Source organism: Lutra lutra, chromosome 1, assembly GCF_902655055.1.
Source record: "Lutra lutra chromosome 1, mLutLut1.2, whole genome shotgun sequence".
Lineage (NCBI taxonomy): Eukaryota > Metazoa > Chordata > Mammalia > Carnivora > Mustelidae > Lutra > Lutra lutra.
The window spans coordinates 223,247,950-223,273,738 of record NC_062278.1 but is presented as its reverse complement, the minus strand read 5'-3'; the positions used below and the strand labels follow the sequence as shown (position 1 = coordinate 223,273,738).

Genomic DNA, 25,789 nt, shown 5'->3' with positions numbered 1-25,789 from the left:
TTGGCGCGGGCTGGAGGAAAGGGAAAAACGGAGTGCAGGTTCCGCCTGGGGTGGGGAGAACACAAAGGCTTGTGCCTTTCCCGGATGGGAGAACACCTCAGGGATAACTAGAAGTCCTCAAAAGAAGTGGGGGAAGGTGGGGCGGGGGATGGGGGAGAGAGGTGGACAGCGTGGACAAAAGCCACCGAAGCCGCTTGCTGAAGGCTATGTTCTCTCTCTTGGGGTGGCTTGGGGGCCGAGTCGGTCGGGTGGGGGAGAGGCGAGGAGGGGCTGGGAGTCCCGTCAGCAGATGAAAGGCTGCAGATGCTGGGGTTCCGCCTGCGGGCACTGGGGAGCTACGGGAGGGTTCAGAGCGGCAGAGGCTGCGGTGCGAGAAAGACCCCCTCGGGTGCGGAGGAGAGGTAACAGCACGGGACGGGGGACCTCGGTCGGTCCACCCATTCGGCGAGCCGACCCCCTAGCTCACCCTGGCAGGCGGCGGGCGGGGAGAGGAGATCTCCCCCGAACGGGGTGAGCCGTAAACTCAGAGGCAGGTCGGACCGGGCTGAAAGCCTGACGGTGCACAAAGGCCAGAGGAAAATCGGAAAGCGGAGCGGGGTCGGCGCTCCGTCGGGGACTCGAACAGTCCCCGCGCACGCTCGGCGGGGCTTCCCAGATCTCCAAGGAGACTGGTTGCTAGGGGACCATGCTAATGAGTGACTCGCCCGCTATCAAGATGGCCGGCAATACGGCTTCAGGCCAAACACCATGCCCTTCCTGAAGAGCCATCTTGGAGTCTGGCAAAACTCAGGTTCCGGGCTTGAGCCTGGAGAGCTAACCGGCACACACAAAGAGGAACCCGGAGAAATGATGCCAATTAGAACCTAGTGCGGGGTGGTAAGTGGCCTGTTCCACTCATTTGCCAGAGTCTCCCGGTGGGATCCGGGCGCCTTCCGCCCATAGCCAAGATGGCCGCCCCGAGGCGCCCGCGCACTGTGGAATACGGCGGTGCTTCCGGTCCCGCGGCCCTCACCGAAGATGGCGGCGGTGGAGAAGCGGCGGCCGGCAGTGGCTCCGGTGGCGGGTTTCACCGACAGCGGCCGGCCGGCCGTGTCCCGCACACCAGCAACGGCCGAGAGTGAGGAGGACTTCCTGCGGCAGGTCGGCGTGACGGAGATGCTGCGCGCGGCCCTGCTGAAGGTGCTGGAGGCGCGGCCCGAGGAGCCGATCGCCTTCCTGGCGCACTACTTCGAGAACATGGTCCTGCGCTCGCCTGCGAACGGCGGCGCCGGGGAGCCCCCGGGCCAGCTCCTGCTGCAGCAGCAGCGCCTGGGCCGCGCGCTGTGGCACCTTCGCCTGGCTCACCATTCCCAGAGGTGCGGGGCGGGGCGGGGCGGGGTGGGGCGGGCCGGGCCGGGCCCGGGCGGGGGCGGGGGCGGGGGGCCGAGGCGGACGCGAGCCCCAGCGTGCTGCCTGCGGAAGTGCTGGGCCCGGTAGTCCTCCTAGCGCCGGATGGACCCCGACCGCGGGCGCTCCGGCTTTGGGGGTGCCTCGTTGTTGGCATCGCTGCATGCCCATCCATTAAGCCGGAAAGTGGGTGTTACAGGGCTGGACCGTGGACGCTGAGAACAGCTCATTCATCCGAGGCCCGTACCCCCGGAGGCAGCCCCCAGCGGGTAGGCGGGCTGTCCAGAAGGAGGCCAGCCTCACGCACAGGAAAGAGGCTGCAGGGACTAGGCGGGCAGGTGCCCTGGCCTGGAGGCCGTGCAGCTGCACTGTGGGACCCACAGGCTCCTCGGCCTTCCCGGGGCTGAAGCATGGGGGGGCGGTGGCGCCTCCCCCCACACACGTTCCCCCCCCCCCAACAGTTCTGAGCCCACGAAAGGTGATTGAGGAATATGTATTGAACAAACGATCCACATCAGATGGGTTGAGCTTTCAAAACAACGCCGAACAGGTGCGGTTGTGACTGGATGTGGGTGCCCTGGGACTGGCTGGTGGGGAGGGGTCCCCAGAAGCAGAACCTGAGGCAGTCATTCACGTGTGGGTAATTTGTAAGGGAGTGTTCCCGGGAGAACCCAGGAAGGGAGAGGAAACCAGGCAAGGGAATGTTCCAGCCTGGTTACCAGGGGATTCTGCCCTCCCCCACTGCTTCCAGCACCTGCCCACCTTTTGGGCAGCCCTCCCAAGAGAGTCACAGGTACAGGCCATAAGGACAGCACTGGGAAGCTGGGGAGGGATCCCAGGTATGGGAAAGGGGATGGAGGGCGGGCATCTGAGCAGAGTATCCATGTGCTCTGAAGTCCCAAGTTGCTGGTTTTGCAGGGGCAAGGGTGGGAAGAAAGTATGCAGAGACAGCCCTAGGCCATCCGTGGGGCTGTCCATTGAGGTGGGAGGTCACTGATTTGGGAGGAAGTTTCCAGGGTTGCTTGGGGACTTGTAGGTCAGGCGGCGGGGAGAGGCTTGCAGCTGGAGGATGGATAGGTGGGTCTGCAAGTAGGACAGGAGGTTGTCAGCCAGGAGGCGTTGTGAAGGCCTCAGGAGAACTGAGAAAAGCCCAGGACCCAATCCTGAGGAGCCCCAGCCTTGGAGAACCCATAAAAAAGCATGATCAGGCCAACCAGATATGAAGGAGGGGACTAGAAGAGAATGTCATCGCGGGACATCTTCCAAAGGGGAAAAGTCATCAGTGGCCGGGCCACCATGTACAGTTGTTCAGGCCAAACACTGCACAAGCCACTCATCGCACAAGCTGCTCACCTATAGACAGTCACAAACAAAGATATGTCTATGAAGGTTTTTTTGTTTGTATGCTTATTTGTTTTTTAGATTTTATTTATTTATTTGACAGAGACACAGCAAGAGAGTGAACACAGGCAGGGGGAGTGGGTGAGGGAGAAGCAGGCTTCCCGTCAAGCAGGGAGCCCGATGCAGGTCTCGATCCGAGCCAAAGGCAGACACCTAACGACTGAGCCACCCAGGTGCCCCTCTATGAAGGTTTTTTGTGGAATTTTTTCCTAATTCACACAGAGGCACCTTGTGGGCTGGCAGCAGTCCTGTGTCCGGCAGCCCATAGATGCGGGCTGACAAGTGTCTGTTGGACTTAGGGCCAGGAGAGCTGTATTCATGTCCTGTGACTGCTGTAACAAATGACCACAAACTCGGGTGGCTTGAAGCAACAAAAATGTGGGGCGCCTGGCTGACGGAGTGGGTGGAGCAACTCTTGATCTCAGGGTTTGAAGTTCAAGCCCCTGTTGGATGTAGAAATTAGGGGAGGGTCCCTCCTGCCTCTCCCAGCTCCCAGGGCTCCAGGGGTCCCTTGGCCTGTGGCCACATCACCCCAGTGTCCTCCTCTGTGTCTCTTTTTCTTTCTCTTCTAAGGACACTTGGATTTAGGGCTACCTCATCTCCACATCCTGGACAAATGACACCTGCAAAGACCCTGTTTCCTAATAAGGTCACCCTCACAGTTTCCAGAGAGACATGCGTCTTGGGGGGACAGGTCTCACTGCCCTGCAGGGGTGTTGGGAGCCGTAGGCTGGAAGCACTTTGGAGCTGCGGGGCTGCAGAGGGTGGAATGAACCTGGGAGTGGCGGCGCTAGGGGCGGTGATGCCTGAGCCCCTGCACTCCCCTGCTATCCCCAGAGACAGAGCCAGGGTCCAGCTCAGCAGACAGGGGCCCCATCAGGAGCCCCTGGACCTAGCCCAAGGGGCCAACAGCAAAAGCCAGGCCTGGCCAATGTGGGAAGCAGGTGCTCCTCTGACGTGGAGTGGCTGACTGGGCCATCTCAGGGCTGTTCTTTTTTTTTTTTTAAGATTTTTTTTTTATTTATTTGTCAGAGAGAGAGAGAGAGAGAGAAAGCACAGGCAGACAGAGTGGCAGGCAGAGACAGAGAGAGAAGCAGACTCCCTGCCGAGCAAGGAGCTTGATATGGAACTCGATCCCAGGACACTGGGATCATGACCTGAGCCGAAGGCAGCCGCTTAACCAACTGAGCCACCCAGGTGTCCCTCAGGGCCGTTCTTTGAGCATCTCATCCGCATGCAAGATGCAGAGAGATGTCCTCCAAAACCCCCTTCGCCTCTGTGCGCGGATTGTGTTGGTCTCTGGGAGGTGGTGGCCCAGGGTCCAGTGGGCCACCCCCTGCCAGCCTCAAGGCCCCAAGGACAGAAAAACCATGTTTGTGAGACTTGCTGAGGGCCGTATGGCCACCAGGGGGCAGAGCCAGTGTGCAATCTGGACGGTGTGCCCCCCAGCCCCGAGGCCCCTGAGCCTCCCCGTTGCCTGGGTGCCTTCCTCCGCAGGCCCCCTGGGACCTGGGAAAACCTCCCTCCAAGGGCACCACCGAGTCCAGGTTCCTCCCGGGCACCGCGGGGTGCTGAGCGGCCTCCCTGGCCTCCACCTACCCAGGGATGACACCCAGAAGTGTACCCAGACCTCACCGGGAGTCACCCGGGGACAGCCCCATGGAGGGCCCCTGGTGTATAGGGAAGGGTTTCTATGTCTCATCCCGGACGTGTTCTGTGCACACTCGCACAGGTATTATGTAAGCAAATGCTCACACTCTAGTGCTCTGGGTGGGGGCTGACATGGCGGAAGCCAAGTCCCAGAGCACCATGACCCGGCAGACAGAGCGGGTGCCCCCTGGCAGCCGCCGGGAGCAGCGTGGGAGTCCCCGGGGGACTGCGGACACCGGCCAGCGGTCGGGAGTCACCTTCCTCCTCGGCGTCTTGCCCTCCAGCTCCCACCTCGTGGAGCTGTGATTACCGCTCTGCGCGTCTGCCCGCCCCCCGAGGCCGGGACTGTCGTGGGCAGCCCACTGAGACCCGCTCTGGTGGCAGCTAACGCCAAGGATGCAGGGACCCCTCCGCGTGCCAGGCCCTGTGCTAGGTACTTGGCCCTTGAGAACCCTGAGAGGCAGGAATGGGGACCCTCGCTCTCGAGTGACCAGAACCCAAGGATGGGGCCAGGTGGGAGCCGGGGACAGAGCTGTGCTCCCAGAGGGCGCTCAGTGAACACAGGAGCCACACAGCACCCGGGTCTTGCTGTCGGCCTCAGCCTCTAGGGAGAAGGGAATTTGCCCCCATGGGGGGCCGGCCAGGCTGCTGGAGAGGAGGCATCACGGCCCAGAGTCAGATGAATCGTGGACCGTGGTCCCATGGGGACAAGCTGCGTCACGTGGCAGCCACAGCTCTGGGACTTCAGTGGCCCCGAAACAAAGGACTGCTGCCCACACCCGGAGCCGGAGGCCACAGGGGTGCGCTCATGCGCGTGCCGGGAGTGTGCCCTAGCATGGCCAGGGGCGGCGGACCGCTCAGAACTTGCCTTGGAAGTGGACCGCGTGTGGCTCCCACGGCCACCTCTCAGCAGAGTCAAGTCCTGTGGCCCGTCCTCCCCTCGAGGGGTGGCCGGTCTTCAGGAGGCCACTGGGCCCTCCCCGCCCACACCAGCCGGGGCAGCCTGCACCCCCATCGGGCAGGGCAGTGTGGCAGGCCGTGGTCTCTGTCTCCTGTCCTGGGACTTGGCCATCGTGCCCAGGGCTCGGACCGAGGCCCAGGCGTGTGCACCTTCAGAAGGCGGGCAGACCCTGAGACGGGGCCAAGTTCCGGACCCACACCGCCTGGCACGCTGTTGCCGTCTGCCGCCATCTGAGGCTGCTGGGCTGGGGGTGACTTGTTAGGCAGGGATGGGCAGCAGACAGAGGCCCTAGTGACCGCCACGCTTGTTCACAGCAGACCTCCCACCCTCCCTGGGGAGGGGCTTTAACCTCGGTTCGAGGCCTCAGCCTGCTAATGCGGTGGCGGTGACGAAGGTCGCGGGAGCGTGAGGCGGCATCTGGCATCCTTCACACTTCACGGCACTGGTCTCAGGGACCACAAGTCCCAGCACATCATGAGGGCCCAACGATGAGAAGAGAAAGGAGTTTATAGCCAGACGGGCCGAGGGTGCAGCCCCAGCTGGGAGGGGGGCTCCCCAGGCTCCTGTTCTCGGACTTCTGGGTGGCGGTTGCCTCCGCCGATGCGCTCACGGGGCAACACGCGCACCCAGCAGCCTCACACGGGGCAGCCCAGCGCAGACCGGGCTCCCGGCTTGCCGGCCCACAGGAAGATGAGGCAGGATTCCTGGGTCCCGCAGGAGGTGGACAGAACCGCAGTGTGCCTTCTCTCCCTAGGGGTCATGGTAGAAATGCTCAAGGGCCACCAGTCCAGTGAGAGAGTGAGACACGGGGCCAACCAGCACCCCAGGCTCATTGTGCAGCCCACGCTTAACATCCGTGCTCCCTGCATCTGCTCGTGAGGCTCACAGCACAGCACAGCCACATCCTGGGGCCTCGGGCGCGCCTTGGGGCAGAGCCGTGCCCGCCTCACAGCTGGTGGCAGGCGGGCAGACTTTCCCAGACAAGAACAGTCGTACTTTCGGTTTCGTGAGTCGTCCCTGTTGCAGCCATTCAGCTCTGCCTTTGCAGCAAGAAAGCAACCACAGGCGGCATGTCAGTGGCTGGATGAGGCCATGTGCCGATAAAACTTTATGTACAAAATGGGCGATGGGCCAGATACGACCCATGCGTGTAGCTTGCTGACTCCCGGGCTGTGGGACTGTGGGAGCATGAAGTAACATACATTTAAAGGCCAGGAGTGCCCCCCCCCCGGAAGTGTAAGTGGCCTTGTCGGAGGGCAGTCCCATTGGCCAACTCCGCAGGTATGTACAGAGGACCTATCGTGTGCCACACCATGTGCGGGGCACTGGGAGCTGTACGGAAGCTCCCTGAAGTGGGCTCGTGGGCTGACGTTCCGAAAGATGTGAAACTTCATCACGAGGAGGTCTTACATTAAGTCAGATGGTGGTAACTGCCCTGAAGATAAAGAGGGGGTGGGGGGCCGTGGAAAGGGGACACTTGAGCATAGAGTCGGAGCAGCTGGAGGAGCCATGGGGAGACGTGGGGGAAGGGCACACCAGCCAAAGGACTTGGCCTTTGCAGAGGTCCTGGTTTGCTGGAGGAAGACGGGAGGGGACGGCAGTTGGGGCTGGGGGGCGGGGGCGGGGCCGTGGGCGGTCCCGGGCTCTGCCCACCTGGCCCAGCGCTCCGCCCTCCCACAGGACGGCCTTCAACAACAACGTCAGCGTGGCCTACGAGTGCCTGAGCGCCGGCGGGCGCAAGAAGCCGCCGGGGCTGGACGGGCGCACCTACGGCGAGCTGCTCAGACGCATCTGTCGGGACGGGGAGGCCCCCGAGGGGGTGGTGGCGCCCCTGCTGCACAAGATCCAGTGCCGGGACCACGAGGCCGTGCCGCTGGACGTCTTCCGCGCCGGCACGCTCACCTGCTTCGTGCTGCTGGAGTTCGTGGCGCGGGCCGGCGCCCTCTACCAGCTGCTGGAGGACCCCACCCTGGCTGTGGCTGACCGGCGCGTGGGCCAGGCCGTGCTGGACACCCTGGAGGGGGCCCTGCAGGCCAGCGACGCAGCCGCCGCACCCTCCCGCTACCTGGAGGCTGGCTCACGCCTCGGCCCCGACAGCCTGGCACTGGCCATGGACCGCGCGCTGGGGGCCCGGCGGCCCGGCTCCCCGATGACCCGGGAGGAGTTCCTGGAGAAGGCTGCCGCCCTCTTCATTGCCAAGGTCAAGCCGGTGGCATGAGCCACGCACACCTTACCTGCCCCTCCTCCACCTGCACAGCTGGGGGCTGTGCGAGGACCTGCTCCTGGGCGGAACCCGGGTCTGGGACCAGGACCGGAAGGTCCCTGCGTGCGGGGCTGCAGGGAGTCCTCCCACCCCACCTTCCAGCCTGGACTCGTGCCCCTTCAGAGGGGAGGCTGAGGGTCCCAGGAAGTGGGCACCCCCTCCCCGCAGCCCCACAAGGTCCCCTCTCCTCAACAGTAATAAAGTCTGTTCTCCAGGCTGACTGGAGTGTGTGTGTGCTCCCCTACCCATGCCCGTGTCTGCTGAAATGCTTCTCCGTCCAGCACATCCAGTGCTGCCTGGGGGCAAGGCTACCACCTGGAAACGCTGGGGCGCCCCTGGACTCCGCTTTACGGAAGTAGAGGACAACCGGGTGCCCAGGACCCACACCCCTGGAGCCCAGGAGGCCCTGCTCTCCACAAGTGCCCCAGCCAATTGCTTGCAGCCTGGGCCTCAGGGTCCCCGGCTGTCAAAGGAAGAGGTCAGCTGGGCAGGTCGTTGTGGCCGTGATGGTGGAAATGGCCAACGTGCGAGCGCTGCGAGGTCTTACGTGCTCTCTGAGGAAGCGAAAAGACTACCCGAGTTGGGCGGGTGGGGCGGGGAAAGCAAGGCCCGGAGAGGTGAAGGGTCACCCTGCCAGCAAAGGGCCCCCCCAGAACCCGCAGGCCACGCGACCACCACCTGCCGTCGGCCCACTCAGAATCCACACACGCCCGCGAACTTCGTCCCAGCACCCGTGGGTCATCCCTCCTCCCATCCAAGTCGATGGTTTCTTCCACAAGGCATCCCACCCGGAGCAGGAGGAGGGAGGCCGGGAGCAGATGTCCAGCCCAGAATGATCACTGGCTGGTGACTTCACGCGCATGGCTCAGCCTCCAGCTCCAGCAAGTGGGGCCCAGGACTGAGTGAGGGAAGCCCCATGGGAACAGAGTTTACACCCTTTACAAGCCACTGCTGGCAAGGACCTCCTCTCTCCATTTCCCGGTACCTACACCCCCCCCCACCCCCCCCACCCCCCCCCACCCCCCCCCCCCGGCACAGGCCAGGCCATCGGGGAGCCGTGGCTGCTGTTTTCCAAAAACAACCCCAGCAGGGCTCCTGTTCCCACACGCTCTGGCAGAACTTCCCCCATTCCCCCTCGGAAGGGGGGTCAAGATGTGGAATCTGCATTCCCTTTCCTTGGACTTGGGTGGCTCTCGTGACATTACCTAATTTCCACGGCTAGGTCACAAAATGTGGCACATGCCACCACCAGCAGAGCTCACCCACGCACCTGGGAGCCATGTTGCGAGGAAGATCGGGACATGGGCGGGGGCTGCTCTGCAGACTCACAGACTGAACAAGTAACTTTCCAGCCGCAAAGCTGTCTGTCGTCTGTCGTGCAGAGATAGGCTCCTGGAAGACTCATGAAAAGCGCCAGCTCAGCGCATCGGGGCTGTCACCGTTCTGCTCTGCCATGGCCCCACAGGGAGGTGCACCCTATGTGTCTGTACGGTGGCCGCCACGGGGCTGGGCAGCAGCCGGAAGCAAGCGGCAGGCCTGCAGACAGACAGACCACCTGTGTCCCATGCACACTTGTCCCAGGAGCCAAGATAGGGATGGGGGGGGCAGGCAACTCCCAGGAGACTCAGGGGCCAAGGCCACCTCCAGTCAGCTCCATGGCCTTCAGAGGTGGCCACTCCCTCCTAGTCATCAGAAGCCAGGGGGGGCAACGTGTGGCGGGCGTCTCCCCTGCGCAGGGGAGCTGCATAGCCCGGGAGGCTCCCCCCATCCTTGTGGGGCAGGAGTTGCCCATGAGTGAGGACCAGGGCATACTGGAGCCAGCCCCCTTGTCTCAGATGTCTTTGGTGCAGGCTCAGGCTCCAGGGCCCCCCCGGATCAGACGGAGGCCAGCCCCAGCCAGGACCACTGCCCCCACGTCTTCACCAGGTCTCCTGGCTGCTTGATCTGGGGTCCAGAAGTCCCGTGTGTCATGATCCTGGCTGGAGCTCTGCCAGCCAACAGAGTCCTGGGAAGCTGACATGAACCCCTTCCCTGGACTTCACAGCAGTGTGGGCCATGGAACCCTACGAACCTCCCCCTTCCGGCAGCCCCCCACCCTGCTCTCCACGTGCACCTGCCCCACCACAGTGCTTCCCTGGGTCCTCCTCCCCTCTTAGTACCTCACCAGCCCACGGCTTCAGTGACCACCTGGACCCCATGGGTCCTCAAATCCGTAGCTTGGGTCCCTTGCCCAGCCCTCGAGAGCAAACCGCCAGCCGGCTGTCTTCTGGGAACGTCCCAAGGACATCCCAGGCCTGCCGTACCCAGGACAGACCCTCCAGTCACCCTCCCAAACCTGGGGCTCCCCTGGGGCTTGTGGTATCCATAGAAGCTCCTGGGCCACGGAGGTCCGGGGCTGGCCAGTCCTCCTCCTGCCCTGTCACCTGGCCCTCTTCGGCCCCCTTCCAGCTCCATCCCACCCTCTCCTCCTGCACACTGGTACAGCCCCCCCGCCCAGCCCACCAGCCCATCCATGTGCTCCAGGAACCCTGTGCTCAGCCCTGGGCTTTGTTTCTACGGTGGCTGAGCTGGGAACACCTGGATCTGAATTCTGCCCCCACAAGTCCTGTGAAGGAGGCCGGCACTGAAGAAAGCGGACCCGGGGGACTCTCCAGCTTCTTTTCTGGCCTGTGTCCCTTCATCGGCCCCAGGCACCCTGGCCTCCAGCCACTTGTCCCCCAGCTGTTGTTCGTGCGATTCACTCTGTCACACTGTTCCTCCCGTCCCGTGGGCCTCGCTTCCCACTCCACTCTGGTCTTTGCTCAACGCCACCTCCTGAGGGACCCCTTCCCCATGGACCACTCTCCAGAATGGTGCTCCCCCTGCCCCCCACTAACGCTCACCCGCACCATCTTCACAGCTACTGTTGCTACCGAATTTCCAGCCTGTTTATGACGCTCTCCCCGGCTCCCCAGGCTGAGGGCTTTGCTGGTTTTCACAACCGCTGCACCCCAGCACCTAGATTTCTGCACGGAAGCTCACGAATCACCCATCAATTTTCCAGCGGACGACCGTGAAACTCACAGACGTTAAGTGTGTTCAGTTCCCGTTATGTTATGTTATGTTATGTTATGGCTGTCATAACAAACCACCACACACGGACCCTCTGACAGTTCTGGGCTCAGAGACCCTAAAACCCCGGCCCCAGGGGGCCCTGGATCCTGCCTCCCACCCGGCTCCCAGAGACCGCGCATCCCCCGCCCGCAGCCCCCCTCCCCCATCCTCACCACCAGCCTCAAAGGCTTGGTCCATCTCTCGGACTCTGACCCTCTCAGTAGTGGGCCCACCAGTATGACCCAAGACAATCTATATCAAGATTTTTTTTTTTTTAAATGTTAGCTCTACATCCAACGTGGGGCCTGAACTCAGGACCCTGAGATCAAGAGTCACACGATCAGGGCACCTGGGTGGCTCAGTCGGTTTATCATCTGCCTTCAGCTCAGGTCATGATACCAGGGTCCTGCTCAGTCCCTTGCCCTCTCCATCTGCCACTCTCTCCTCTCTCGCTCTCTGAAACTAATAAAATCTTAAAATATAAATAAAAAGCGTTACACGCTCTACTGACTGCCAGCCGGGCACCCCTTCCCATCTCAGGCTTTTTTTTTTTTTTTTTTTTTAAGATCTTACTTACCTGACAGGGAGAGAGTGAGCAGGGGAGGGAACACAGGCAGGGGGAGTGAGAGGGAGAGGCAGGCTTCCGGCCAAGCAGGGAGCCCCACAGGGCGCTCCACCCCAGGACTCTGGGATCAGGACCTGAGTCGAAGCCACACGCCCAACGCCACACCATGTCAAGATTCTTAATCTTATCTGCAAAATCCCTTTTGTCCTGGAAAGTAACATAATCACAGGCTGGGATTAGGACTTGGGCAGCCACGCGGGCTAGTTATTTTCTACCAGAACCCAGCCCCAAGGGCGCAGCCAGGAGGCGGAGCTGGCCTTGAAGCCGGTTCTGGTGCACGCAGAGCACACCAGCCCCTTAGCCTTTGTCTCTGGACTCCAGGTCCCCGCCCTTGAGGCTTCATTCCCCGCGCATCTTTCTGCTTCACCCCTGCATTCCCCACCCCCCCCCGCCGCCTCCTGAGATCAGGTCTTCCTTCTCAGGGGGCAGAATGGCAGCCAAACGCTCTCGTGTGCCTGTCCATAACCTCTTGAGGAGCCACGAGGAAAGCGTTTTCAGATGTCATCTCATGTAACTCGTCAAACAGAGAAAATGGGACTCGGCTTAGCATCTGAGGACCGTCTCCAAGGTGGCCGCAGAACTTCAATCTGAATGCAGGCTCTTCTGCGACATGTAAGGGAAGGCCCAAGTCAGACCGGCTGAGTAGGAACAGAAAAAATTTATCAGTCTGCATTTTGGGGGCTTTCAGGGAAGGACAGCCCAGCTGGATCTGGGAGCACACACAGGGTTATAGCACTTTCTCGTCCAGGGACTCAGGTTCCTGAGTGCCAAGCGGGTTGACAAGGCTTGTGGTGATGAGATGGTCCCATTTCTCCAGGCCCAGACCCTCCCAGCTCAGCCCCTGGGGCCCGGTGTTCTCTGAAAAAGTCCCGGAGTCACATCTTACTAGATGAGCCACGTGCTGTTCCTAATCCAACCCACGGCAGCAAGGGACCCGGAGTGCTCTGGGGACTGGGTGACCCTCCCTACAGCCAGGTTCGGAAGGCCGTCCAATCTGAACCTTACAAACTAAGAATGGGACGCCCCCAAGAGAAAATCGAGATGCTGTGGACAGACGACAGACAGGCAGAAACCCCAGATGACCAGCACCCCAGAACATTTCAGGGCCCAAGGAGCAGACTTTCCTGGGGGCTGAGGCCCCATGGGGCACCTGCTGGAGCACCTCCCTTTTCCTTTCCAGAACCAGCCCCCCACCCCATGCTTTGTGGGGATGAGGGGCTGACATAGGGAGATCCTGGGAAACCTGTCTGGGACAACCACTGTTAGTCTAACTACTATTTACTAACAAGCTGCCACAGACCATGACAGAGAATGACGGTGAGAACACCTAGAACCCTTAGCAAAGGGCACAGCGACCTTTCCACCCACAAGGGGCCTGCTCCAGGTCCCCCAGGGTGCAGGGCAGAGGTGAGCCAGTCAAGGCCCCAGCCCTGAGGCAGCTCGGCTCAGGGATCCTCCTCAGAGTCCTCCGTCCCTGTCCCCACGTTGGAATTTTGCTTTCTTTGCCTCAGGCAGGTTTACCTGCCTGTCCTCACAAGGGCCATGGCCAGGGGCCAGGGGTCCGGGCACAACCCCTGCTGCTGTGGGCGGCCCTGCGCGCGGCCACAGCGCCACACCGTAGCGCCACACCCACCGCCCTGGGAGCTGTCATCCTGAGGATGTGGAGGCCGGAGACCGGGGAGCCAGGCTCAACTCTCACGCCAAGTGCCCCGGCGGGGGCGCGTGTGTCCAGGACCAGCCCGGGCCGAGCCCAGGCGCCGTCGGGATGAAAGGAGAGCTGGGGAGGTGAGGGCACAGCCAGGCCCGGGGCTCGTCCGCGGGGGGGAATCGGTCTGGGGGCTCGGCTGGAGCGGGTGCCGAAAGCGGGGTCCACTCCTCTGCCCAGCCTCTCCGGGGAGCCGGTGCCGCCGCTCGCGAGTCCAGCTCGTCCGACCGACGCGAGCAGCGCGGTTCCTCCTCGCCTCAGCCTCGGGTCCCACTAAGCTCGCGGGGCCTCCGCACCCCGCCCCACGCTCGGCCCCACTCTCTGCTCGCGGGACGGGAAACTGAGGCACCGCCCGTCGGGAGCCCGGGCTCTCACTCCGCCCTCCCGCCTCCCCACGAACGGCGGGGCCTCCCTTTCCGCTCGCCCAGAACCACCCGAGAAGGGAGTCCGCCTGCCTCCGCCCCGCCCGGGCCAGAGGACCCCGCCCCGACCCGCCCCCGGCCCTGCTCCCCAACTCCCCGCCCCGGGCCCCACCCCGCGCGGGGACGTCATAAAAAAAAAAAAAACAAAAGCCTTGCGGCCCGTGCCGGGACGACGCAGCCCAGCCCTGCCCGCCTCCCGGCGCACAGGCATCCCGGGTGCTCGTCGGAGCGGGGGGCGGCAGCGGCGGCCTCCCGGGGGACGGCAGCGCGGCCTCCCGGGGGTCGGAAGCGCCAAGGCGCCTGCGCGCTCGCCACCCCCCACGTCCCTCCTGGCGGTCGCGCCTGCGCGCTCCGCGGGCCGGAGGGCGGGGACTCCACTTCCCGGTGTGCCCCGCGGGCGGGCGCGCAGGCTCAGTCCGGGCCCCGCCGCGGAGCGCAGGCGCGGTCGGGGTGCCGGCAGCAGCGCGCAGGCGCAGGGCGGGGCGGTGCGCGCGGGCCAGGCCGAGGCGAGCGCCGGGCGGGCGGCGGCGGCTCCGGGACGAGTGGAGCGCACAGGGGTCCCGAGCGGCGGCGGCGGCGGCGGCGTAGAGGAAGAAGGCGGCGGCGGCGGCCCCGGCGCCCTCCCGGCCGGCGCGCGGCCCGGCCCGTCCCGCGCCCCCGCGGCGGCCCCGCGGCCCAGCGCGCCCCCGACCCCGGGCCCCGCCGCCGCCGCCGCCATGGCCCGGCCGCTGGTGCCCAGCTCGCAGAAGGCGCTGCTGCTCGAGCTCAAGGGGCTGCAGGAGGAGCCGGTGGAGGGCTTCCGGGTGACCCTAGTGGACGAGGGTGATCTGTACAACTGGGAGGTGGCCATCTTCGGGCCCCCCAACACCTACTACGAGGGCGGCTACTTCAAGGTAAGCCCGCGGCTCGCGGCCCCGGTTCCCGTCGGGCCCCTCCCCTCGGGCGGTCCCCTCTCTGTCCGTGCGGCCCCTGGCAAGCAGCTGCAGCCCCCGCTTCCCCAGCCTGGCTCCGGGAGCCCCGAGGGGAGCCCCGGGGACGCCGCCGGCCGGTTCGGGCGTGGGGCTCTTTGCTGGCCTCAGCCCCTGGCAGACCCGGGCCCTCAGCTGCCTTCCCCGCCTCCTGCCGGGAGGAGACAAAGAGCCTCCCCAGGCCTGGCGAGCCCTATTGTTGGGGACCACGGGGTTGGGGGAGAGCGGGAGGGAGGCCAGCCTGGGGGGCCTGCGCCGCCACTTGCCGGGGCGCCGACAAAGGCCCGGATGGGGCCTTGCCAGCTGGGGCCTGCTTGGAAAGCGGCCACCCTTCTCGATAGCAGCGGGTCAGGCCCTCTTGGCTCCATCCCGAGCTTTATGTAACCCGCTCTCTTGGGCAGGCCCTGGGGCTGCACTTGTCACTGCCACCGCCCACTTTGTCCCTGAGAGCCACACCACAGCCTGCGCCCTGGTGGACCCTGGGCCCCTCTCTCTCCCCCGCCTGCCTTTCTGGGTTCCACCGCGGAGCAGGTGGCCACTAGGGGCCCAGATTCCACTCTTCAGAGCAGTTCTCCTTTGTCGTTGCTGGGAGCAGGGCGGGGGTGCCGTCCCTGGGCCTGGCTGGGTTTCCGACGAGTGTGACAAAGGACTCGGGCCAGGACTCCGGCAGCTCTCTTGACCTCACCACCGGAGCCCAGACGCGGCCTTGGAAGGACTCTCTCAGGTTGCAAGGCTTTGCTTTTGGAGCCAGAGGCACAGGGCAAGGGGTCTCCCTGCATGAGAGCTGGGGAGTGAGCCCTCAGCCTGGAACAACCCCCACCCCACCCCTGCCTGCCAAGAGGCTGCACAGCCCCGAGGGTGGTGCTCCCAGGACAGCTCTCTGCTCCTTTAGTTGAGCCCTCTCAGTGGCCACAAGGGAGCAGCCTGGTCAGCAGGGGCTGATTCCTGAATTGAGGTTCTCCTGGTGCTGGGGTGGGATCAGGGGGTGAGTGTGGACAGCCCTGGGCTGGGCTCCACACCAGGCACCGGCCCACTCTGACTCACTGGGTTTGGGGTGGATCCCCCAGCAGTTTGACTAGGTCCTCTCCCAGCCTCTCTGCTCTGCTTGAGGCTGTAAGGAGAAGGTCTCTGCTCACACACCACGGGATGTGGACTCACACCCTGAAACCAGGCAGGCCGGAGGCTAAGTGAGGTGGCGGATCTGGAAGGAGAGGGTGTGGGTTTCTGACTTTTGCCCACTATCTGGTTGCCGGGGACTGTGGGTAGATCCACCAGGCTGGCACTGGGGAGGGGCTGTTCACCCCATGTGCCTAGAGAAGAAGGGACTGCCAGATTCCAGACACATTGGCCGTAGGTCCTGTCCTCCACGAAGCCAGCGTGGCCTGGCGGTGCGGGTGGGGGTGGGGGCTGTCACCCACTGTGTCCTCTTGTCTGGGTGGGACTGGGTGGGGAGAGGAGGTGAGGAAATGCAGGGCTGGGAAGTACCTAAGGGCCACCATCACTTCCCAGCCATTTTCCGCCGCGTCTTCCTCGTCAGCCTGGCCTTGTAAGCCACAGTGGGCCTCGGGCAGTGTGGTGGACAGAAGGGGGTGCCAGAGGGAAGCAGTTCAGGGCCCTCCTCCGTGAACTCGCTGTGTGTCTTTGGGCATGGTACTTCCCTTCTCTGGGCCCCGTTTGCTCGGGAGCGAAGTCCTCCCTGGGGACGCTTGAAACAGGATGCGGTGGGACTTGGTGGGTGTTTGGTGCCGGAGGGCCTCGAGGCCGCACCTGTTCTCAGGGCCCTCACCTAGAAACCTGTAGGGCAGGTTCCAAGTTCTAGGTTTGCCCTGTAATCATCAACGAGTTCCCTCCCTCCTGGACCTTAGCATGGTCACCCCAGAACAGAAGGGCTTCCCCTAAATGCCCCAAGTGCCCCCTGCCCCGGAGAGTGACCTCCCAAAGATGGGCCTGGGGCAGTTGTAGCACAGGTGCCCAGCTTTGGCTCCCCACACAGGCTCACCCCTTAGCGCCTGGAGCACCGCCAGGATCCTGGGCCAGGCATCGTGATGTCCAGGACTGGGGCTTACACAAGCAAACGAAGCTTTTTTACCTGCTGAGGCCTGAGCAGGTCTGTCACCTGGGCAGGAGGCCCTTCCCAGTCTGCCCCACGACCTTCCTGTCTGCTTTCCTGGCCCCCTGCAATGGACGCTTACGGGAGAGCTGTCTGTCCAGCACCGACCGTCCAGCACCGACTCCGCTCCTCCCACGGGGCCCAGACCGCAGAGGTGTTGGGAGTGACCGCTCAGTGAACACGCGTCTATTTTCGCTTTCCCCACAACCTGGAAACTGACGCTGGGAGTCCGCCATCATGCTGGGGGTGCAGAGCCCCCAGGGCCCCGCCAACCTCTGTGCTGACCTAAGCCCGCCACGCTCCCTGGGGCCTGGCTCCCGGTCCCTGCACAGGGCTGTGCTGAGAGAATGGCCCTTAGAGTTGCTCCTCAGCATCGGGGCGGAGGCCTGGATCAGCCCAGGTGACCCCGAATAGTCCTAGGAGGCCTTTGAGTGTGTGGCAGGCAGGGTCCAGGCCGCTCTCTCCTGGTGGGGGTGTCTGTCCTGGCTGATGTCCTCGTTTGCGAGTCCGTGGGCACAGTCCCCAGACGGGAGCCGGCACTGGCTGAGCCTTCTGCTCTCTGCCCCTCCCCAGGCACGCCTCAAGTTCCCCATCGACTATCCGTACTCCCCACCGGCCTTCCGGTTCCTGACCAAGATGTGGCACCCCAACATCTACGAGGTGAGTCCGCCAGACACACCCCGCCCCCAGCATCTCCCTATTGGGGGGGGGTGCTGCACTGCCTGATGGGAGAGGGCTGTGGTGTGGGCACTGACCCCCTTTACTGTCCCCACACAGACAGGGGACGTGTGCATCTCCATCCTCCACCCCCCCGTTGATGACCCCCAGAGCGGGGAGTTGCCCTCAGAGCGGTGGAACCCCACCCAGAATGTCAGGTGAGGCTGGACAGGCCCTGTTGGAGGGGCTGCGCAGCACAGGGACCCCGTCCCCCAGAAGCTCTCCCGACTCGGCTCCTGTGGGGCTTGCTCGAAGCTGGCCAGGCCTGGGGACGCAGATGTGGGAGGATGTGTGTCTGTTGCTCTCAAGGCCGTGACTCCCTGCAGTACTGCGTAGTCCGTCCAAACTGTCCTCCCGCCAGGATGCTGGGGGCCCCAAAGACCCTCTCCCCTCATTTCCTGACGCTCCGTGCCCCATCCACCATTGGGAACAGCCACTGGGAATCTCAGGTCCATGTTTTCTCTCCCACAGTTCCCCCACCTGTCCTCCTTCCTCAGTCCCTCCACAGAGGCCGGTCACCTCTGTTTCAGGGCCGAGCCTCTCACCCTGCCTCCTGGCCTGCATGTCTTTAGTTCAGCCCAAGCCATAATGAAAACTGGTGGCATGGAGGGACCCATTTGCCTGCAGGATGCCTTGGGAACGGGGACATGTGGAATGAAGGTGGTCCTAGCTGCCCACACGTGTCCTTTCCCCAGGCTGGGCCAGCGTGCGGGGCAGGGCTAGGAGTCAGCCCTTATTCTCCCAGGGGCCTGAGACAGAAACCAGCGGCAGCGATGTCACTTACAGGGTTGGGAGTTGAGGAGTTCCCCGGGCGGGTGCTGGCCCCTGGGTGTGTCCACGAATACTGTGGCGCTAGGCCTGGCTCCTGGGGGTGGTGTGGCCAGAGAGCACGCCGCCCCGGCTGACGCCACCACCCCCACACACACCCAGGACCATCCTGCTGAGTGTCATCTCGCTCCTCAACGAACCTAACACCTTCTCACCGGCCAACGTGGACGCCTCTGTGATGTACAGGAAGTGGAAAGAGAGCAAAGGCAAGGACCGGGAGTACACGGACATCATCAGGTGAGGCCGGCACGCCTGCGGTTTGCCCGTAGGCAGCGGTCCCAGGAGGGAGACCCCGTCGCTGGCTCTTCCCTTTCCCTCTGTTCATTGTGCCTCACCCCACTCTTTTTATGAAAACGGACGTTCTCTCTCTGTGTCACGTGGGAGGCTCTAGTCCTACGAGCACATGGTCCGTGTGTCTGCCGCATGTGTAGCTCGTGGCGCCTGAGCCCTGTGCTGCGGAGTCTGGGCCCCGGGAGCACCTGTGGTCAGGCCTGATGGCCCACCCCTAAGCTCGAACCGGGTCGTACCACTCCCGTCTGTCCTGGGCAGTCCAGCCCCCTGCTTGCCCCATGCCAAGTGTCCCCCAGATGGGGCTGGTTTGCTGGTCGAGTCCTTCCCAGACCAACTCTTGCCCTCAACTTTGCTTTCCTGCTTTTTCTTTTGGGGGCTGGGGACGTGTTTTTCCCACGTGACGTTGTATCTTTTCCTCATGATTTCCTGCGGTGAACATCATTCGCATTTGTAATTTTGAAACTTCGAATTATTTTGTAAAGGCAGAAAAAGATGATGGTATTAGCGTGTTTAGAAAATCACTTTCTTTTTTTGGAAAGTACATGTTTTTCCTGCTTTTACGAGCAGCGTGCTGTGTAGGGATCGGGCAGGACTAAGCCTCCAGCTCTCGTGTTGGTCTTCTCCCGCGATGAGCAAGTGATGGTCCCTGCAGAGAAGCCCCCTGCAGAAGGAATGCTGTTCCGGACCGGGCGGGACCAGGGCTGGACGTGGGTCAGGGCTCGGGCACCAGAGCTGCTTGACCTCCTTTTCTCTGGCCTGTCAGCTGCTCTGTGTCCATTGTCCATTGTCACTTTGTAATGCGCTTTACGGACCAGTGGGGGACGAACTTAACCCTTTGTTCGGTTTTTCCAAAAACTCGTGTACTTTTTACCTAGAAAGAGGAGTAAGGTCTGTGCAAAGCTGCGTTACGACCCCGGTCGAGGTCTGAGTGTTTACTGCAGAGGAGCGGGGGCGGCGTCCCCAGCAGCACCCACAGGAACGTTCTGGCCGCAGTCCTGGCATGTACCCACAGGGTCGTCCCTGGGTCGGGGGCATGCCTGGCTGTCATGGAAGCAGTACCTCGGAGGCACAGCAGGACCCCCGGGGCTGAGGGGGCGGTGCCACGGGACATCCGTGTGTCAGAACTCACCGCTGTGCCCTTGAAATTGGCACAGTTCTGTGTGGATAAAGCTACAGGAGCTCACGCGGGTGAGGAGGTGACGCCTTCGTGACAGAGAAACAAAAAGGAAGCCCCGTGATCTTAGCAGGTCACCGAACAGTTACCATTTAGGTGGGGCCTTGCAGACACCCGCACGTGCCGCTGCCCTGAGACCAGCACCCTACCCCCGCCCCACCCTCCCGGCCACCTTCCGCAGCTGCTGCTCTGCCTGACCTCGGAGGCCCGTCTGCACGGGCCGGCCTCCCGCACACACACGCATGCACACGCTGTGCATCTGCCATCGTCCCCCACCCCCACCCCGTTAGTCCGTCTCCCTGTCGTCTGCAGACCCCTGGGTCCCTGTGCACCAGGTGCACCTGGATGGGGGAGAGCGCCGCCAGGAGCCTCGTGTCTGCTCCGTTTTCTGCTGATTTTGCTTCTCTTTTCTCAGAGTGAAACCACGTCCTCCTTCGGTGGCTCTGGCCTGTTTTTGCTGGGTCTGTGGTGGTTTCTGTGAGCAGCGTCTGAACGATGGGTACAGGGTTGCTCATGCGATCCGAGTGCCTTTTCCCCTAGCAGCACGCACATGCACACACCTGGCCCTATGGTGACCCCGTGCCCGCAGAGCGGCCCCTTCCCACGGTTCCTTGTCCCCCTGTTGTCCCAGGAAAGCTCTCCCCCAAGGCCAGGCAGTACCAGCTCTGGGGCTGTGCCAATGAGCAGCAGCCGGGCTGGTGGTGGCTCCCGGGAGTGCCAGTCAGGCTCCTGCCGGGGGGGACCCTCCCTGTGTGGCTGGACTCCTGAGGGTCCTGCCTACACTGCCTCGCCCCAGTTCTTTTCCCAGGCACCGCCCACGGGGCGCCAGAATTAAGAGCAGACTGTTTTTATCCCTTGTGGCTCTGCAGGCCGCTCACATGTGCCCACGTGAGGGAGGCTGGGATGTGAGCTGCTGCCCCCCCCCGCCGCCCCCCCCCGAAGCCATGTTCCCCACTCGCTCTGCCAGCAGGTGCGTTGACAGGATGTGTTGTCCTTGGCCCTGCAGAGTGTCCGTCTGGGGGTGGTTTGTGCCCCTACGTCGGGCTCTAGGTGGGAGTCCCCCCACCTCAGGAGCTGTGCTATGCCCAGGGAGCCAGTACGCTGGGCTGAGTGCGAGCCCTGTTTTCCTCCTAGCATTGGCCCTCCCTGTCTGCCCCCACGCCTCCGTCTGCCTGTCCCTCTGGCCCTCTGTGTGTGGTGGGCGCCACGGTGGCCCAGGCACTGAACGCAGGATGGAAAGTTCAGCTGCAGTCCTGACCCACCATCCCTGCTGGTGCACCTATGCTGTCCCGGCCAGCGCGGCCACAGGCCTCCCATGCTGACCGTCGCACGGAACCACTCATCTCTGGTGGCCAGGGTCCTGTGTGCCGTGGGCCCTGCCCTGTCTGGCCCTTCTCTGCGGCATCCGAGCTCCTGAGGGCTGGGCTCCTGTTGAAGGACCCCGACGGGCACAGAGCCGTAGCCCACAGGACCATCTCTCCCCCAGGAAGCAGGTCCTGGGGACCAAGGTGGACGCGGAGCGGGATGGCGTGAAGGTGCCCACCACGCTGGCCGAGTACTGTGTGAAGACCAAGGCCCCGGTGCCCGATGAGGGCTCGGACCTCTTCTATGACGACTACTACGAGGACGGGGAGCCCGAGGCCGAGGCCGACAGCTGCTTCGGGGATGATGAGGACGACTCTGGCAACGAGGAGTCCTGACACCACGACCCCGAGAATAAACTTACAGATTTTACCTCAGCAGGCCCGGACTGTGTGGCGCCGAGACTGCCTCGCGGGAGGGGCGCTGCCTGGCCCCTTGGGTGGTCTGCTCTCGGGGGTCGCCCTCGTTTCCCACGTGTGTCCTGGGTCCTCTGCTTCCCAGGGGAGGGCCGCCTGCCAGGTTGGGACAGCCTGGGCGGCGGGGGCCTGAGGAACCTGGACCCCCCACCCGTCCGCGGCTCCTGCTGGCCGGGGCCAGAGCCGTGGGCTCCCAGCTTGTGCGTGGATGGGTTCACCTGTGGTCACCTCTTCTCTGCTTTGGTTTGTTTGGAATCTGAATAAAACGACTTTATGAGAAGCTAGAGAACCAACGTCTCCTTGGTCTCCGCAAAGGACTGTAGAGAACGGTCTGTCACCAGGCCCCTGGATCCTGACAGGCCCACGTGCCTGTGACCCTTCGTGCCAGGCGCAGGGGTAGGGGCCTGCAAGTACCCGGACGCACATGCTGGGGGCACCGCGGGGATGTGGGGTCTGGGCAGGAGGTGGCTGCATGTTCACTGACACCCTGGCGGCCTGGGGCAGAGCACGTGCTACTGGCCCGCACCTACCCCATGGGGCCTTGGGGCAGTAAGCCGCCTCCCTGCCAGCCCTTGGGCCCCCCGGCAGCCCCGACGGGACCTGCGTCGTGCCACTGTCACCCAGGACCTCGGCTTCATTCCTGTAACTGACAAGTCCAGAGTGGCCCAGATTCAGGATCAGATGGCATAGTCAGGACGAGGTTCCCCATGGGTCAGACGGGCACATGCCCGGCCTGACGGCACCGTGGCTGGGCCTGGCTGACCCCACGCAGGAGGGAGCTGGGAAGGAGCCAGGCTGTCTGGGGCGAGCCCAGTCAGACCCGCACCGCAGCCCGCTCGACAGGGCCTCTCCCCTGCCCCACTAGTGTGCCCTCGGGCCTGTGGGTACTACTCTCTGTGAGACCCTGTGGTCTGGTGGCTTCCTGACTTGGAAGGGTTCACCCACTTGTTTTGGTTTCTGGCTTCCCTTTTTTTTTTTTTTTTTTTAAAGATTTTATTTATTTATTTGACAGAGAGAGATCACAAGCAGACAGAGAGGCAGGCAGAGAGAGAGGGAAGCAGGCTTCCTGCCGAGCAGAGAGCCCGATGTGGGGCTCGATCCCAGGACCCTGGGATCATGACCTGAGCCGAAGGCAGCGGCTTTAACCCACTGAGCCACCCAGGCGCCCCGGTTTCTGGCTTCTCTTAAGCCCAGAGAGCTGGCAGTGCCGGCCCGGCAAGGGCCCCTCTGGATGGGACTCACAGCTGGTGTTCTCAGCTGACAGGAGTAGTATGGCCTGTGACAGCTACACCCGTTTCCCTCCCCCAGCTCCTAATTTGGGCCTCGGGGCGCCCGGGGGTCCAGACTCCTGAGTGGGGGCCAGGTGTGTGGCCCTCTCAGCATCCAGTGGCTTGGAGGCCAGGAGACCCACATCGGCCCTTTACTTCCTCCTGCCAGGAGGAGGACCCTGGGCTGGGGTCGGGCTTCCCGTGAACCCCCATGTGGCTGGCACCCCGCACTAGGAGCCGGTCAGGAAGGGGATGGGCATTGGGGAGGCCTACCCCGCCCCGCCCTGTCCGGGGGGCCCGCAGGCATCCTCAGTGGCCTCCCCTAGTGCTAGGGCTTCCTCACAGAGGCTCGGGCTCCAGGGAGAGGGGCCACGAGCAAGGCCATGTCCACCCACGCGGAGGCCACACGCATCACTTCCGCACAGACTTGGACGCAGACGTGGGTGAACCCTGCCAGACCCAAGAGGAGGGGACCCGGACCCACCTCTTGGTGGGAGTCGTTGCCCCTTGGATCCTCCCCGACGGAGCTGCCACGGAAGCTTTCATACCCCCAGGTCTGACCGTGGCACCTGAGGCCTCAGTCCGAATGCTGTAGCCTGTTGTGGACTCGTGGCGTCAGTGTCAGATCTGAGCGTTGGAAGCTGTGAGACAGAGACAGGGAGCCCAGTTACATAGCAACTTAAGAGAAATCCTTTTTACGCTTTGTGGAAAATAGAGCGCGTGTGTGTCCTGTGTGGTATTTGGGACACATTCTCCATATAAGACGATGTTTCGTCCTTGATCTGAGATTCCGAGCGCCATCTGTTTAGATGCCGGCCAGGCCACTCGTCCTGGGGCGGCTACAGTCACACTGGACAGGACGCGTGAACACTCTGTAAATACAGTTTCTCTTGAACTCATCCCTGGCCTGACACACCCTCCTGCGTGAAGACAGGCCACCTGGCCTCACTTGCCAGTGCCACCAAATGAAAAGATGGCTCGTGACTTGTCTCCAGAGTCCCTGCACATGGGAGAGTACTGCAGTCTCCTGTGACCAGCTGTCCTTTATAGTGATTGCTTCGGTGAAGGGCAAAATGCCCAACTCAAACTGACTCGAGCCAGAACTTCATTAGCTTCTGGGAGTGAAAGGCCACGGGTTTCAGGCACAGTGGGATCCAGGCCCAGGTTCTGCCCAGACCATCTCCCCCAGGGTCAGCAGCAGAGTGACAGTTCCAGAGCTGTCTGTATCCTACTCCCGGAATCGGAATCTGTGTCTCTGAAAATCAGAAAAGGCAAGGACATGGGTCCTGTCCTGGAGCCTCCGGGGGAGCCAGCCCTGCCCACAGCTTGACTGGCCGTGGGAGGCCCGTTTCCACGCGCCGGCCTCCAGGACTGGGGAAGAGTCAGCTTGTGTGGTCCCAGACGCTGAATGTGCCCTGAGCCCGGAGGCCAACAGCCGCATGCCTCCGCCGCCTTTGAGCGGCCCTCCTTTTCAGGGGACTCCTTTCCCCTTGGGACCATCCAGGCGGACACCCTAATAGCTCCATGTCCAGCAGAGTGAGAGCTGCTTTGGAAGAACTCCGTGGAGGAGATCAGACCGCCTGAGCACCATGGGGACCCCACATCCCCTCTGCCAGCCCTGGGGACCTGTGCACAGGGGAGTGGGAGCCAGGGTGCAGGGTTGTGAGGGGGAACTGTCCCCACCCATCAGCCTGAACCTCTCAGGAGGTGGGGTCGGGGGAGGGGACAACGGGGGAGGGGACAACCGAGGTCGTCATGGCAGGGGTCGGGGCAGGAAGGTCATGGCAGGCGGGGCGGTGGGGGGGCAGCCCTAACCCAGTCTCTCCCCAGGAGGTGACAGCTTGAGAGTCACGTCACAGGGTCGTAAGTTTGCCCCCTGCTCCTTGCCCACACATGGCCCCTGCACCTGTGCGAGGCCGGGGTGCAGGCCTTGTACACCTACAGTGGGTGTCCGCGGAGCGAGCCCGCCCTGTTCCACCCCTCTGTCATCCGCAGGGGCCGTGGGGTTGTGTGAGGCTGCGGGGATCCCTGGGGAAGGACTGCGGGCTACGACAAGGTGCACTGCCACTGCACAGAGCCAGGTCTCTCAGGACACTTGGCCCCGGGCCTAGAGCTGGCCCACGGGGGTGGCACAGGTGTCCCCAGCAGGAACCTGGCCTTTGAGGATAAACCTGTCCTGGGGCTAGCCAGCCAGAGTCTTTCTGGCACAGCTTTCTCCAGGTGCTCTGGTGAGGGCCCATCCCCCAGCCTGCCTTCTTCCTGGCCCTGCTGTCTTGCCCCCAAGCCACGTGATCAGAGACTCTCCCATGGAGGAAGGACAGCAGCCTGGGGTCCCACGCCACCTCTGACCTAGTCCCTGGATGGCAGGGGCTCCAGCCAACGCTTGGCACTTCTAGACGCACGTTCTGGAATCTAGGGCAGTGACAGGAGGGGCAGGGCCTGGCCAGACAGGAGCTGGGGGAGGGACCACCGCCCACACGCTGACCCTGCCGCTGCTGAGGCTGCTCAGGGGATTCCTGCGTGCTGAGACCCCAGCCTTCCCTCCCACATCAGGGCCGCAGCCCCGAGTCCCGCACGGAAGCCGGCCCCTCGTCTGGGGAGCTGCCTCCGTGTGCTCACGGTGCTGGGGGCAGCTGGGAGGGGTCCTGGCTTGCACCCCAGGCCCCCATCCTGCACTGCTCCCCTCCCCTCCCCCTTCCCCTCTCCAGCAGCTGGACCCCCGGCTGGCTCCAGTGGCGGTGCTGGCATGGCACAGCGTGGCCAGCTGGGGGCTTCAGGAGCTAGACCTGCAGGTGCCAGACGTACAGAAGAGCCACAAGGCCCGGTTCTGGCCCAGCCGCCTCACTCCCTGCAAGGTGCCCGAGCACCAGCGGGGAGGGCCTGGCCGCAGGGCATCAGCCCATGGCCGGGGGCCACCAGACAAGCCACCTATGTTCCCCTTTCTGGGTGGGGTGGTCCCGGAGGTCAACACTAGCATTAGGCCATTCTTCATACGCAGAAACGGAGGCCCAGAGATGTTAACAAGCTGCCAGTCACATAAGCAATGGGGAAGCTGGGGTTTGAACTCCAGGACCAGTGATCGGGGCACAGATGAAGCATGTGCAAAAGCCCTGGGACGGGAAGGAGCAGCAAAGTGTGTGAGGAGGACA

General features: G+C 63.3%; 2 protein-coding genes across 4 annotated transcripts; both read left to right on the top strand.

Moving 5' to 3' along the window:
- Positions 1-980: 980 nt before the first annotated feature.
- Positions 981-7,881, top strand: TPGS1 (tubulin polyglutamylase complex subunit 1). Its single transcript, XM_047708015.1, has 2 exons — positions 981-1,355; positions 7,079-7,881. The coding sequence occupies exons 1-2, from the start codon at positions 1,018-1,020 to the stop codon at positions 7,614-7,616; spliced, it is 876 nt and encodes a 291-aa protein (XP_047563971.1). The 5' UTR covers positions 981-1,017; the 3' UTR covers positions 7,617-7,881.
- A 6,143-nt stretch (positions 7,882-14,024) lies between these two features.
- On the top strand, positions 14,025-21,656 carry CDC34 (cell division cycle 34, ubiqiutin conjugating enzyme). Of its 3 annotated transcripts, none has more exons than XM_047707974.1 (5): positions 14,025-14,399; positions 17,158-17,244; positions 17,362-17,459; positions 18,232-18,366; positions 19,296-20,718. In XM_047707974.1, the coding sequence occupies exons 1-5, from the start codon at positions 14,223-14,225 to the stop codon at positions 19,561-19,563; spliced, it is 765 nt and encodes a 254-aa protein (XP_047563930.1). In that variant the 5' UTR covers positions 14,025-14,222; the 3' UTR covers positions 19,564-20,718. The 3 variants fall into 3 exon arrangements, with proteins under 3 accessions (XP_047563930.1, XP_047563945.1, XP_047563937.1); XM_047707989.1 differs by lacking the exon at positions 19,296-20,718 and adding an exon at positions 20,729-21,065 and having other exon boundaries at positions 14,029-14,399; XM_047707981.1 differs by lacking the exon at positions 19,296-20,718 and adding an exon at positions 21,081-21,656 and having other exon boundaries at positions 14,036-14,399.
- The last annotated feature ends 4,133 nt before the right edge of the window (positions 21,657-25,789 follow it).

Excerpts from the sequence above, each read along its gene's own strand:
- TPGS1 (XM_047708015.1), top strand. The coding sequence starts at position 1,018 with ATGGCGGCGGTGGAGAAGCGGCGGCCGGCAGTGGCTCCGGTGGCGGGT. Across the intron at positions 1,356-7,078 it reads CTGGCTCACCATTCCCAGAG|GACGGCCTTCAACAACAACG; the intron begins GTGCGGGGCGGG and ends GCCCTCCCACAG.
- CDC34 (XM_047707974.1), top strand. The coding sequence starts at position 14,223 with ATGGCCCGGCCGCTGGTGCCCAGCTCGCAGAAGGCGCTGCTGCTCGAG. Across the intron at positions 14,400-17,157 it reads ACGAGGGCGGCTACTTCAAG|GCACGCCTCAAGTTCCCCAT; the intron begins GTAAGCCCGCGG and ends GCCCCTCCCCAG. Across the intron at positions 17,460-18,231 it reads AACCCCACCCAGAATGTCAG|GACCATCCTGCTGAGTGTCA; the intron begins GTGAGGCTGGAC and ends ACACACACCCAG.